This window comes from Balearica regulorum, chromosome W (assembly GCF_011004875.1).
Source record: "Balearica regulorum gibbericeps isolate bBalReg1 chromosome W, bBalReg1.pri, whole genome shotgun sequence".
NCBI lineage: Eukaryota > Metazoa > Chordata > Aves > Gruiformes > Gruidae > Balearica > Balearica regulorum.
The window spans coordinates 7510141-7525282 of record NC_046219.1 but is presented as its reverse complement, the minus strand read 5'-3'; the positions used below and the strand labels follow the sequence as shown (position 1 = coordinate 7525282).

General features: G+C 42.8%; 1 protein-coding gene across 10 annotated transcripts in view; it reads left to right on the top strand.

The window, feature by feature from the left end:
• Window positions 1-2381: 2381 nt before the first annotated feature.
• LOC142599191 (small glutamine-rich tetratricopeptide repeat-containing protein beta-like) overlaps window positions 2382-15142 on the top strand; it is a 36403-nt gene continuing 23642 nt past the window's right edge. For 3 of the 10 annotated variants that reach the window (XR_012832828.1, XM_075739090.1, XM_075739091.1), the window contains exons 1-4: window positions 2382-2548; window positions 4795-4921; window positions 10909-11012; window positions 12406-12475. Coding sequence is in view for 8 of the 10 variants with exons in the window: in XM_075739090.1 (XP_075595205.1) it covers window positions 4822-4921; window positions 10909-11012; window positions 12406-12475 (274 nt within the window). In the remaining 2 variants the exon portion in view is untranslated. Of the gene's footprint in view, window positions 2549-4775; window positions 4922-10908; window positions 11013-12405; window positions 12476-15142 lie in introns of all 10 variants that reach the window. The other 7 variants (XM_075739089.1, XM_075739088.1, XM_075739087.1 and 4 more) reach the window with 7 other exon arrangements.

Below are 15142 nucleotides of genomic sequence, written 5' to 3'. Positions count from 1 at the left end.
TTTTACACCAATCATAATGAAGTAACTATGTAACTATGTGATGTAATTGTAACCATGTGTGTATTGAGAATATAAATATGTGCGTGTTCGTAGGCTAGGTATGCACGTTAGGTGGAACTATCCCCTGTGCATCCAGCGCTGCAATAAAGAATGCCTGCCTTTTAACACTACATTGGTGTTACGAGGTTTATTCCCGGATTTCGGTGACAATTATTTGGGCACACTCAAATGATGAGTGACACAAAAAAATAATCACAATTAGTGAACTGCAGTGATCATTTCTGGCTGTACTTACAACAAGCAATAAAAAAATTTAAATCAATACCAAATACTTCATTATTACTTAAGGGAGGTATCTTTAGTTTCCAAATGCAAACAAAAAGACCTTTTAATTTTTTTCTAAAGAAAAAACTTTCCATCCTTCAAATATTTCCCTTCCTTTTTTTTCTATTTGAAAAATCTGTAGGAGAAACAAGGACAGTCAACACAAGACATGGAGAACAGTGAAAATGACCATAAAAAAAATCTAAGTGTATATTTGGAAAAAAAAATAGTTGTGCACTTTATTTGACAACAGTAAATTGATCAATTCCTTTACAACAGCAGCTTTATGAAAATATTCTGAATCTTATTTTCTAACTGCTATTCCCCCTCAATCCTAATTTGACCTGAACAATGTCTGTGAAGTGAGATGAAAATGGTACATTTTATGCAGTAAGCACATAATTGCAATTTCTCAAAAGTCCACAAGAGGTAACCATCTTCTTCATTTTACACTCAAATTCAGCTCTGTTCTCATGACCACAACGTATTTACATTGTGACCTTTCAACTATTTCCATATTCTCTATTAAATCTGGTCCTTTGCTTATGTTATTCTGTCCTCTCAGTGATGCTAATTTCAGGTTCTCATTTGTCTAGTTCATCTAGTACTGCCTACAAGCCTTCTTCCACACTGGTTTTTCTGGGTCCATTTAGACCTAGTATTTATTACAGAGAAAGCAATTACCGCCTTATTTGAAACCGATAATATATTTGTACTTGTCTCACCCCTCGTATAATGTTAAATAGTGACACGCCTTTTTATAAGGCTATTAAAAACACTGCCCCATCTTGCTTCACACATACCTTGCTGAAAAGCCTCACTGCTACAGCCTTAACCACACTATAGCTTTCCTGCCCATTTCTCCTGTGGTACTGTCACTGAAATCCGGGAATAAACCTCATAACACCAATGTAGTGTTAAAAGGCAGGCATTCTTTATTGCAGCGCTGGATGCACGGGGGATAGCTCCACCCAACGTGCATGCCAGGTGATCACCAACACACAGGTTATGTAGGATCAAAACATACATATTCATCGTTTTTCTCAGAAAGGGCAGTCCTAGGATAATCATTTCTTAGAATCCATTTCCATATTCTCCTCCCCATCACGCATGCTCAGTGATTTGAGTCGGTGGTCCTCAAGGGTCTCTGGTGGTCGTCAGTGGTCTCGCACCCATGTTCGCTGAATGACCCTCTTCTTGTGGGCATGCGCAGTACCCTTGCTGTGGATGCACCTGTCCATAACAACTTCATAAGATTAATATCTCCAAGCCTATTGTTCAGTTTGGTAGGGACTGTACATGGAACATAGCAGCATTGTACCTTGCCATGGTCAGTTAGCTTCAATACCTATTACCTTGGTTACAAACTAATTATCTCAACCTGATTCTATAGTTTCTGTTTCACGGTCCCTATCCCATGGTTACAGTACATCTGGTACTCGATGTAAAAAAATATAAGATAGAGACCTCATCCGCACTGTCCACCCGGAAGCTGTACACAACGGCGGTTATTTCAGGGAAGGCGGACTGCGGGAAATACGCCAAGAGCTAAGTAAATAAGCCCCACAGGATGTAAACTTTCCTGTCCTATTTTTTGCCTGGCCCCTCGGAGCACCCCACACACACCTGCAGCCTGCGCCCGCCCTGCGCGTGAGCGGGCGTTTTTCTCCTCAGAGCCGCTCGGCAGCTTCCCCCTCAGCCCGGCTGCACGGGGGTCAGCCAGACCCCACTGCCGCGCCAAGACGGCTGCCCACAGCCGAGGCCCATCTCCCCAAGGGACGGAGATCTCCCTGCCAGCTGTGGACGGCTCAGGGCTCTCACAGGTTCCCGACAAGCAGCTCCCACATCAGAGATCGATTGCTACGGCTGGTCATAAGGTGCAGCGCGATACTCACGCTCCCTCCTCTGCCTAGCTGTGAGCCGCACCCACGCACAGAGCTAACATAAGGAGGATGATGCGAGAGGAGGTGGAGTCAGGGAATGAAAGGGTAGTTTCATTTCAGTTGCTGTGGGCAGCTTGCTGACCTAAGTATCTGCTTATCTCCCTACATCTTTCTCACTGCGAGCATGCGCAGCCACCGTATGTGCCCTTTCCCCCCCCCTCCCGTTTTCTTTTTCCTGTCGTGGTGGTGTATGCTCTTGCGCTTCTTTTCTCTTCCACCCAGTGGTGGGGTTGACAGGGATTGAGGTGGTGTTTGCTGCGAGGTTCGCTGCGTCTCGCACGGTAAGGGCGATGCCCTGTCTCCGTAGAGAGCCCCGCTCTGCGGGGGTGGGAAGGTTGCGTGCCTTCTCCCCGGAGCTCGCGGATGGCGGGGCGGATCGGGCCCCGTCAGGGCGCTCGTTGAGCCCCAAGCGGCGGGAGGGGCTGGGCGGCGCAACCACTGTCCCCGCGGGCGGCGGGGTAGGTCCGTTCTCCGTGCCTGAGTGAGCGGCCTCGCGCCCGTGCCTGTCGCGGGACCGGGAGGTGGGCGTGGGAGTGGCGGGTGGATCGTGGCCCCTGGCTATGCCTGTAGGGGCCCGCCTGAGCCAACGGGGCCCCGTGCTGCCCGTCTGGTGGGGGCTCTCGGTGAGTAGTGGGGCACGGTGGCGGCCGCTTCCCCGACCCTTCTGTGCAGGGACCCCAAATACGTTGGGGACCGCTGCTGTGCACCTCCGGCAGCCTCCCCGCGGTAGCGGTTGCTTGGCGTGGGTTTGGCTGCACATCGGGGTTGTAGAAGGAAAATAACTTAGCGAGGGTTGGCCCTGGTCTTGCCATTAATTTTTTTTTTTTAACCTGCTTCCCTGACGACTGGATAAGGTTGTGCTCCTTTAAATTGAAAAGGTTTAAGAAAAAATAATTCAGAAAATTGGAACTAAAATTTTGCTCAAAGTTATGTAACTCCCAGCTGGTGCTAAGTGTGAATCAGACTGAGCCAGTACTGTCACTAATTACAAGTGTGCATTGTTCCATTTTTTTTTTCCCAAAGTGAATATAAATATTCAGCAGGGCGATGTCAGAAAACAGAATAGCTTTTATTAAAGTGTGTTTCACTATGTCATATTTATCAGTGCAGCTTTTAAAATGATCATTTCTTAAGCATGTGTTCCTGCTTCAAAATGTATGTCTTAGAAATAAAATCCAAACTAAGTCTTTCAGAAAAAAAGTTGCTGAATTATCCTTGATGAACTCTCCCACAGGAATGAATCTGAGGAAATCTTATACTCTTTTGCTGATAGTTGAATAATTATAGGAGTTCTCTATAATCCATGCAATTTAACGACTTGTTTGTATTGGGTTTGCATGGCAGGGTTTTGAGGGGGGAGAGGGGCTATGGGGTGGCTTCTGTGAGAAGCTGCTGGAAGCTTCTCCTAGGTCTGACAGAGCCAATACCAGTCAGCTCTAAGACTGACCCGCTGCTGGCCAAGGCAATCAACAACAGTGGTAGCACCTCTGTGATAACATATTTAAGAAGGAGCTTTTGCAGCCAGAGAGAGAAGTGAGAAGATGTGAGAAACTGCAGACACCAAAGTCAGTGCAGAAGGAGGGGGAGGAGGTGCTCCAGGCACCAGAGCAGAGATTCCCCCTGCAAGTCCCTGGAGAAGACCATGGTGAAGCAGGCTGTCCCCCTGCAGTCCATGGAGGAAGGATAATGGGGAACAGAGATTCCACCTGCAGCTGGTTTGCTGGCAGGACTTGTGACCCTGTGTGGGGGCCCTATGCTGGAGCAGTCTGTTCCTGAAGGACTGCACCCCGTGGGAGACCCACGCTGGAGCAGTTTGTGAAGAAGCGTAGCCCATGGGAAGGACTCACGTTGGAGAAGTTCTTGGAGGACTGTCTCCCATGGGAGGGACCCCACACTGGAGCAGGGGAAGGGTGTGAGGAGTCCTCCCCCTGAGGAGGATGGAGTGGCAGAGACAGCTTGTGATGAACTGACTGCAACCCCCCTTCCCTGTCCCCCTGTGCCACTGGGGGGGGGTGGGAGTAGGTAGAGAAACTGGGAATGAATTTAAGCCCAGGAAGAAGGGAGGGTTGGGGGGAAGTGTTTTAAGATTTGGGTTTGTTTCTCATTGCTCTACTCTATTTTCTTGGTAGAAAAAAAATATTTTATCTATTTTATTAAGTTTAGTTTGTTTTGCCCATGATGGTAATTGGTGAACAATCTCAACCTGTCCTTATCTTGACCTATGAGCCTTTTGTTATACTGTTTTCTCCCCTGTCTAGTTAAGGAGAGGGAGTGATAGAGCAGCTCTGGTGGGCACCTGGCCTCCAGCCAGGGTCAACTCACCACATTGTTTCAAGGCATTGCTGCTTTGGGTTTTCTGGTGAAGGATAAATTTTTGTGTATTGTGTGTACCTCTTACTGAGGTCAGTGGGAGGTTGGAATACTCAAGGAATTTATGGATGGGACCAAAGCATGTGTCCTGTCATATTCTAAAGTTTTTCTTTTTTTTTTTTTTTTTTTTAAAATAAGAGATCCTATCCTTTTTAAGACATAGGAGAAACCCATCGATTTCAAAATGTCATCAGTCAAACGCTTGGTTTATGCAGTCATACGTTTCTTGAGAGAGCAGAGTCAGATGGATGCTTTCACTCCAGATGAACAAGAGAGTTTGGAAGGTAAGTGATAAAGGTGCTAATACATGGGTAGGTATTATACATATATATATTTATTTTTTTTCCACTTCTATGTTTGGTTTCTTCCTGCATTTTGTGTGTGATGGTAGCTGTGCTGGCCAAGGAGGAAGTAAAACAATTACTATATATCAGTTTTGGTATATGGGAAGAACTGTTTCATACTTACAAGAATTCTGTGTAACTTATGAGGGAAGGCTAAGAGATCCTGAGAACATGGAAAATAAAATAAATGCTTTGCATCACTTTTTCACTTGAATATTGATTCCAAAGAGCACATGGTAGTGAATGTTTACATTAGAATCTGGATCATTTTGTAGATTTGAAAAGTGGTAGTCATCTATGAATTTAGCCTGTATCAGGTTATGATGGTGTTCAGCTGATGAAAGCAGGCAATGTTTTTGGAAATCATATAATGAGAAATGAAAATATTCCTTTTGATTTTATAATAAAGCTGATAAACATTGGGTTGTGACTATGAAGGTGTGTTGGGTTTGCATGGCAAGGTTTTGGTAGTGGGGGGGGGCGCTACAGGGGTGGCTTCTGTGAGAAGCTGCCAGAAGCTTCCCCTGTGTCTGATAGAGCCAATGCCAGCCGGCTCCAAGACGGACCCGCCGCTGGCCAAGGCCAAGCCAATCAGCGCCTCTGTGATAACATATTTAAGGGAAAAACAGTTAGGGAGAGCTTTTGCAGCCAGAGAGAGGAGTGAGAAGATGTAAGAAACTCTGCAGACACCAAGGTCAGTGCAGAAGGAGGGGGAGGAGGTGCTCCAGGCGCCGGAGCAGAGATCCCCCTGCAGCCCATGGTGAAGACCATGGTGAAGCAGGCTGTCCCCCTGCAGCCCATGGAGGAAGAATGAGGGGGTGTAGCGATTCCACCTGCAGCCCGTGGAGGACCCCATGCTGGAGCAGGTGGAGGCACCTGAAGGAGGCTGTGACCTCGTGGGAAGCCCATGCTGGAGCAAGTTCCTGGCAGGACCTGTGGCCCTGTGGAGAGAGGAGCCCACGCCAGAGCAGGTTTGCTGACAGGACTTGTGACCCTGTGGGGGACCCACGCTGGAGCAGTCTGCTCCTGAAGGTCTGCGACCCATGGAAGAGACCACGCTGGAGCAGTTCATGAAGGACTGTAGCCTGTGGGAGAGACTCACGTTGGGGAAGGTCGTGAAGGACTGCCTCCCGTGAGAGGGACTCCATGCTGGAGCAGAGGAATGATGAGAGGAGTCCTCCCCCTGAGGATGAAGAAGCGGCAGAAACAACGTGCGATGAACTGACCGTAACCCCCATCCACTGTCCCCCCTGTGCCACTGAGGGGGGCGGAGGTTGAAGCCAGGAGTGAAGTTAAGCCCAGGAAGATGGGAGGGGTGGGGGGAGGTGTTTTAAGATTTGATTTTATTTCTCATTCCTCTACTCTGTTTTGCTTAGTAATAAATTAGATTAATTCCCTCTCTATGTTCAGTCTGTTTTGCTCATGACAATAATTAGTGAGTGATCTCTCCCTGTCCTTATCTCGACCCATAAGCTTTTCATTGTACTTTTTCTCCCCTGCCTAGTGAAGGAGGGGGAGTGATAGAGTGGCTCTGGTGGGCACCTGGCCCCCAGCCAGGGTCAACCCACCACAGAAGGTTTACCTGATTACATGTCTTAGAGCAGCCTTAGCCAATGTCTATATGAAGGTATGACATGTTTTAAGATTCTATTTTCTGAACAAAAAATATTATAAAACTTCAGTTGTGCTTAAATGCTGATGTAAAAAATACAATTTTAATACAGATATGAAATCCTAATTTTAGAGCTGTACCCTGCCAAAATTATGGTACCATATGATATGTGTTAGAGGATCAGAAGCGGGCATTCTGAATAATTGACTCATTTTAATTGCTATTCCATATGCACTAAAGATATTTTGCACAATAGCCCAAGTCCCACCCGCTGAAGTGGTTCATGTTAGGTGGAGAAAAGGGATTAAAGAATTTGACTGATGTTTTTCATTGATACCTTATGTACTTCCTATGTCTATGAAAAGATAAAAAAAACAACTGTATGATTACACGTATGTGCCAAGAAGTAATTTAAACAGTTTCCATTCCCTAGAAAACAACAAAAAGCTAGAACATTACAAATAAAATTTTGACTTTATCAAAATAGAAGTCTAGCATGCATTCAAACTCCATTTATATTGATAACTTGCATTCTGCATGTTTGAATTATAAAATTATGTCAATGATAGTGTATATTTCCTCTAGGAATTTTTTACTTGATGAATACAAATGTCTTAATTTGAGAAAACAGAGTAATCTAAAGGTAGACTGGAGAAATATATTTCTAACAATCTAGGATCTAGAGCAGTGATATAGATCTCTGGTGGTTAATGTTCATCCCTATTGTATGAACTAGCAACTTCACTTCTTTCAAGTTATATTTTTAGATAGTGTGTTTAAATGGCAGTTATTTCCCTTTCCTGTTTACAGTTTCTAGGTTTTTGTTTTTTCTTGTCTATAGCACCTATTTCTGTGGGATTAAAGCAGAAACTTTCTACAACATGCACAAGGCTGTGATTTTTTTTTTAAAATTTCTTTCTTGCTTCTGAGATCAGTGTACTGCAATGAATTTCTTTTAGGCAGTGTTTCCAAAACTGTGGGATGCACCCCTTAAGGTGAGGGATGCATGTAATACTTGAGATGGGGGAAGGTTATGTGTAAGATGAAGCGAGATGATATCAAATATCAAAGGGGCCTCAGCAGACCAATTAATATTATTCAGTGATCAACAGCCTGCATGTGTGTTGTGATGCCTTGATGTTGTTCGCAGCTTGTGGAAAAGATCCTGGAGCTGTGTGGCACTGAGGATGCTGAGCTGGGCTCCAACATAGCCCAAGTGCTCTTGCCAGGTGTAGGTGTTTGTGTAAGCCTTGGCTGTACAGCAGTGAAGTAGGTATCTGTACTGGTTTGCAAGGTGGTCAGTACAAGCTTCAACAACTGCTTAGGCCTCTGAAAGTGTGTGTGACGATGAAAGTAATAAGAACAGATAGTTTTGGCCTCTGAAATTGGGCACAGGAAAAATCTTAGATTAATAGTTCATGTGGTACAGCAAATCTTTCCCAATTTACTGATGACTTTGAGCTTGCAGCAGTTGACAGTGCCTCACTTTGGTAATGAGACAGTGAGATGCTGGCAGTTGAGTCTTGAGACCCTTTTCAGACAAAACCAAATCTTCACCTCTTTGACTTTACTGGGGTCAGGTTTTTAACAGGATAGTTATTGATCTTGTCAGAACTTAATACATCTTCTGATTTGGAAAAATTTCAGCTTTTGCTATGTTTATTTTTACACGGGTTTCTATTGTTGGTTTGTGTGTTGTGGTGGTTTGTTTGGCTGGGTGCCAGGTGTCCACCAAGCTGTTCTATTACTCCCCTCCTCAGCAGGACAGGGAGGGGAGAAAAATAAGATGGAAGAGAGAGAGAGGGGAAAAAAAACCCCACCATCAACCAAACTTGTGGGTCAAGATAAAGACAGTTTAATACAGCAAAAGGCCATGTGTGGAAGCAAAGCAAACCCAAAAGATTTATTCTCTACTTCCTATCAGCAGGCTATGTCTGGCCACTTCCCAGGAAGCAGGGCTTCAGTACACATAGCGGTTGCTCTGGAAGACAAATGTCATAAATAATGAATGCCCCCCCCCTCCCCCCAACTTCCTCCCCTTTTCAGTGCTTTTTATTGCTGAGCATGAGGTCATATGGTATGGAATATCCCTTTGGTCAGTTTGGGTCAGCTGTCCTGGCTGTGTCCCCTCCCAAGATCTTGCCCACCCCCAGCCTACTGCTGAGAGGGGGAGAAATGTTGGAGAGACAGCCTTAATGCTGTGTCGGCACTACTCAGTAATAGCCGAAACACTGGTGTGTTATCAACACCTTGCTAGCTACCAATACACAGCACAGCACTATGAGGGCTGCTATGAGGAAAATTAACTCATCTCAGCCAGACCTAATACATGTGTTAAGCAGTGGTTATTATTCTAACCTACAGATTCATCTCATAAGAGCTCCTAATTTTGTTATGCCTGTGATAGATTATAAGGATTATAAATAAAATTTTTCAGTTAAAGGAGAAACGCTGGAGATCACTGTAACAACTGATCATTTCATGGAAATGCTTACTGGTAATAATACTATACTCAGGATTATTTTGTTTAAGCATAATTTGCGCTGCTGCACTTTGCAACAATCTCCTGTATGATAGAGTGTTGGTGTCACAGACTTAATGCCTTGAGAAAGATAAAGGAGGGGGTTCTGTTTTAAATTTATGCAAAACTAAAAATGAGATGAGGCTTTCAGGAAAGGGAATACCTTCAGGTGAAAGTAAGTTTGAGGGGAAAAATTGGTAAGTATACCCTAGACAGTGGTTTCCTATTAAGTCATATAAGGAAAACCAAGAGATGTAATTCCACTGATTTTTATGATAAACCTGGTAAGAAGTACTATTAATATATAATTTAGAATTCAGCATAATCAGTGCTCACTTTACTATAATTAATTTTTTCTACATAGCAAGAGACAAAGGAGTTTAACCCAAATCCTTCAGCACTCCTACTGAGTAATTTAGAACCTGGCAAATGATACATTTTTAGCACTTATAGGTTATAGGAGCAAATTGTATGCATATTTAACCATTCAATTAGTGTTACATGTTATCAACATTAAACTTGTATCATACTTGGCTTTTTCTGAACAATTTGTATTGTTTGTTATCAGAGTTTAAAAAAAAAATTACCTCTTCCAAGATTTACTATTTATTTTACAAATTTACTTTTTCCTCTCTCCCAGCTGCGATGTAGAAAATAAGTTCCTCAAACTGGCCTTACTGTTAACTTGAAGTAATTTAATTTTCTATTTTTGGGTTGATGTTCAGGTTCATTATAATGCATATAATATAATAAATATAATTTGAATTCTTAACATTGGACTGAAATTCAATTTAAATTCTAAGACTCATTTTTATTGATAGTTAATTTGGTTTCAGCTACTCCTGGTTATCTCTAGTTCAGGATGAAGTCATATCTATAAAATAAAACATAAAACTAATTTTTCTGTTCAAACTAGGCTTTACAAAGATTCTTCTTTTTTCCTCCTCAGTTTTCAGTCTACAACATTTAGATGTTTTACCTTAAAAACACTGTACTAGATTCTCAAAATGAAAGGGAAAATATTAATATAATTTGAGTTATTATAATTAACAGAATACATGTATATAGAGGATTGTATATAGTAATTGCCATTTATCATATTTTGTCTAAAATTATGTGAGCACATTTAAAACTTCTTTTTGGTATTTGGTTCTACTTTTTTCAGAACTGCTTATTGTGAGTGTACTTGTATTATTGCAGGATTGGGAGGGCCATTTAATCCTTACACAACAGAACATGTGGAAGGATACTGCAGATGTATTTTCTTATAGGATAAAGGCTTGTGATTAATGAAGCATTTTATTAATAAACAGTGTCTTCAAATGAATATATTTCATTCCAAAAAAGATGAATGTAATAAGTATCTTGCATTTATTCTTTACAATAAAGATGAGCCATTTTCTTCCAACTATTATGCTGCACAAATATATGGCAGTTTGGTTGTAGTGTTTTGGGGTGAGGTGTGCGACACATGCATAGTCGTATTATGAATTGTGGTGCTTCTGTTACATACTCACATTTTTATGTTAAAAAAAAAAAAAGACATCAAATGATTGAAAGAATTGAAATGAAAGTTTTAAATTGGTTTAAGGATAACGGCCAAACCATGTATAGATTCTGTATAGCTTATACTATTTTTCAGGCAGTCAATTTTATAGGGATCAAGTAGCCTCATTTTATGATGTGTTCCAAAGCTGCTTTTACTAGCTGAATAAGGAAGTGAATCAAAGCTTTATAAATGCTTTATTGAAATTGCACTTTTAAGAAACTGATGACTTTTTTTTTTCTTGTAAGTTGCAATTCAGTGTCTGGAGACTGTTTTTAAGATTAACCTGGAAGATAGTCATCTTGCACCTCCACAGCATTTGATAGAAATGTTCACAAATTCTTTTTGCAAGGTAAGAATTTAATTTAGATTTTAGAGTTACTTTGCCAGTATGTGCTAAGATTTCATATTGTATATTTTTTTAATTTATTTTTTATTTTTAGAATGGATTGAGTTGGAAGGGACCTCAAAGATCATCTAGTTCCAATCCCCCTGCCATGGGCAGGGACACCCTCCAGTAGACCAGGTTGCTCAAAACCCCATCCAACCTGGCCTTGAGCACTTCCAGGGAGGGGGCATCCACAAATTCTCTGGGCAACCTGTTCCAGTACCTCACCACCCTCACAGTAAAGAATTTTTTCCTAATATCTAATCTAAATCAACCTTCCTTCAGCTTGAACCCATTACCCCTTGTCCTGTCACTACGCTCCCTGATAAACAGTCCCTCCCCAGCTTTCCTGTAGGCCCCCTTCAGGTACTGGATGGCTGCAATAAGGTCTCCCCAGAGCCTTCTCTTCTCCAGGCTGAACAATCCCAACTCTCTCAGCCTGTCCTCATAGGAGAGGTGCTCCAGCCCTCTGATCAGCTTCGTGGCCCTCCTCTGGACTCGCTCCAACAGCTCCATGTCTCCATGTCTCTCCTGTACTGGGGCCCCCCAGAGCTGGATGCAGTACTCCAGGTGGGGTCTCACCAGAGCAGAGTAGAGGGGCAGGATCACCTCCCTTGACCTGCTGGTCATGTCTCTTTTGATGCAGCCCAGGATATGATTTGGCTTCTGGGCTGTAAGTGTGTGTTGCTGGGTCGTGTTGAGCTTTTCATCCACCAACACCCCCAAGTCGTCCTCCTCCTCAGGGCTGCTTTCAATCCATTCTCTGCCCAGCCCGTAGTTGTGCTTGGGAGTGCCCCAACCCACATGCAGGACCTTGCACTTGACCTTGTTGAAATTCATAAGGTTCACACAGGCCCACCTGTCAAGATCCCTCTGGATGGCATCCCTTCCCTCCAGGGTGTCGACTGCACCACACAATTTGGTATCGTTGGCAAACTTGCTGAGGGTGGACTCAGTCCCGCTTTCCATGTTTCTGACAAAGATGTTAAACAGTGCTGGTCCCAATATTGATCCCTGGGGAACACCACTCATCACTGGTCTCCAACTTATGTTGTCCAGAGTATGTATGTTATCCGTCTAACAGAGAGGTCTTAGAATAAAGCTGATCTTCTCAGAACTGTATATGGATATTCAAACTTTATTACTAAGTTTTTCAGATAGTTCACATCCTTAAAGTTTATATTGTTTCCTATATCTGTCTTTCTCTTCTAAGGATGTTTTAGTGATGTTTTACTACTTTTGTACCTCCTGTGCACTACAGAAAATCTAATTTGTTGATGCTGCCCAAGTTGAAATAACTTTAGTATAATCAGGGCTTATATTTTAATGAAAAAAGTTGTGTTTTGTTTACATACAGAATGACATGCTGCCTCTCTCAGACTCTTTACCAGAGGATGTTGAAAAGGCTGACCAACTGAAGGATGAAGGTTTGTAATAACCCAAAAGTCTTAATAAAAGCATAAAAAGTTTATTTCTATGTTTATCATGGATAGTGACAGTATAGCAGCTGGACAACACACACCCTGCACAAAAACTTCCATTTATATTCTCTGGCAATTGTTATGTTGTAAGAGGGCTAAGTGATTTGCTCCAACTGGGGTTTAAGAAAATATAGTCTATTCTCTTCCTTGCTCAGTAGGTCGCTTAAAAAATAAGCAATAACACATGAAGTCCTGGGCAACATTTCTTAGTAGAAGCTTTAAAGAATGAACAGTTATTGTTCAGTATATTATAGATGTGTCTGTCCATGGGATTTCTCTACAAATTTCTACTTTATGTTGAAAAGGTTGTTTGATGTCAAGGATTATGTGCTAGTTGAATATTAAAACATTGGTAACTGAAGCTAATGAAAAATTCCTGTCAGTTTACTAGAGTTAGTATTTCACATGTGTGAAATAACTTGTGTGCTCTATAAAAATTGTAGAAAAGCCAGTTGTTTGTTTTCCCTTTGATAGATGTTATTGCTGTTGACATGAGTTAAGCAAGCCATTGACAGAAGCTACCAAGGCAGAGGAAGTGGAGCCTATATGGTGGGGTCCAGAGAGAGAAAAGGCTTTCCAAACTATAAAAGGAGCTTTAGCTTCTGCTGACACTGGGATTGCCAGATGACTCCAAGCCTTTTGAACTATTTGTGCATGAGAACAAAGGAGTAACCAGTGGAATCCTTACTCAAAAGCTAGGACCACATTGCTGCCGTGTGGCTTATTACTCAACTGAATCCTGTGGTGGCAGGGAATAATTCCTGTGTTAAAGTGACAGCAGCAGCAGCAACTGCCATAAAAAGGAGTGAACCATTAGTTCTGGACCATAGAAGTCTTCATTAATGCTACCCAAGAAGAACTCAATTTTATTTCTTCTAAAAAAAAAAAAGTTAGCATGTAGCACTGATAACTGATATGAATTGGTATCAGGTGTATAGATGCTTTATAAATCACATTTTTTATGACCTGTTGGATTTTCAGATATTTGAGTTTTATAGAAGAAATAAGTAAGTTTCTAATTGCAAGACAGATGAAGTACTCAAATTTCAGGATAATCATGTGGGAAAAGTTCTACTGTATTTGAGAACAAGTTCATGTCTGGTTTTATCTTAAAACTAGTCATCTGTAGTCATGAATGCAGTTCATTACTGGCTCTGAAAGTAAGTTTTGCTAATTGTTGAAGTTGCTCATTAGCTCTTTAATCCTGAGGATAAGAGCTCAAACAAGGTTAGGTCACAAGTGAAAATTAGTTTGTAAGTTATAACTACTGTGCATGCTGGCTTTTCATTTTGCTGTCTGTTAGTCAGCTCATGGAAAGTGAAGAATACCTTCAGCACTCAGTACGGTTATTGGACTGTAGAGATATTCAGCACTTTCCAGGAGTGGGTATTATAGCAATGCATGTTTTAAATCATAGAATCGTTTAGGTTGGAAAAGATCCTTAAGATCATTGAGTCCAACCGTTAACCTAACACTACCAAGACCACCACTAAACTATGTCCCTAAGAAGCACATCTACATGTTGTTTTTTTTTTTTTAAATACTTCCAGGGATAGTGACTCAACTACTTCTCTGGGCAGCCTGTTCCAATGTTTGACCACCCTTTCAGTGAAGAAATTTTTCCTAATGTCCAATCTAAATCTCCCCTGGCACAACTTGAGGCCATTTCCTCTTGTCTTATCACTTGTTACTTTGGAGAGGAGACCAACATCCACCTCGCTATAATCTCCTTTCAGGTAGTTGTAGAGAGCAATAAGGTCTCCCCTCAGCCTCCTCTTCTCCAGGCTAAACAACCCCAGTTCCCTCAGCTGCTCCTCATAAGACTTGTGCTCCAGACCCTTCACCAGCTTCATTGCTCATCTTTGGACCTGCTCCAGCACCTCAATATCCTTCTTGTAGTGAGGGGCCCAAAAGTGAACACAGTACTTGAGGTGCGGCCTCACCCATACAGAGTATAGGGGGACGATCCCTTCCCTAGTCCTGCTGGCCACACTATTCCTGATACAAGCCAGGATGCTGTTGGTCGTCTTGGCCGCACTGCCAGCTCATATTCAGCCAGCTATCGACCAATCCCTCAGGTCCTTTTCTGCCAGGCAGCTTTCCAGCCAGTCTTCCCCAAGCCTGTAGCATTGCCTGGAGTTGTTGTGACCCAAGTGCAGGACCTGGCACTTAGCCTTGTTGAATCTCATAGAATTGTCCTCGGCCCATCGATCCAGCCTGCCCAGATCCCTCAGCAGAGCCTTCCTACCCTCAAGCAGATTGACGCTCCTGCCCAACTTGGTGTCCTCTGCAAACTTACTGAGGGTGCGCTCGATCCCCTCATCCAGATCATTGATAAAGATATTAAGGAGAACTGAGCCCTGGGGAACACCACTTGTGACCGGCCACCAACTGGATTTAACTCCATTCAGCACAACTCTTTGGGCCTAGCCATCCAGCTAATTTTTTACACAGTGAAGCGTACACCTATCCAAGCCATGAGTACATTGGGTTTGTGTGGCAAGGTTTTGGTAGTGGGGGGGGGGCTACAGTGGTGGCTTCTGCGAGAAGATGCTAGAAGCTTCCCCTAGATCCAACAGAGCCAATGCCAGCTGGCTCCAAGATGGACTTGCT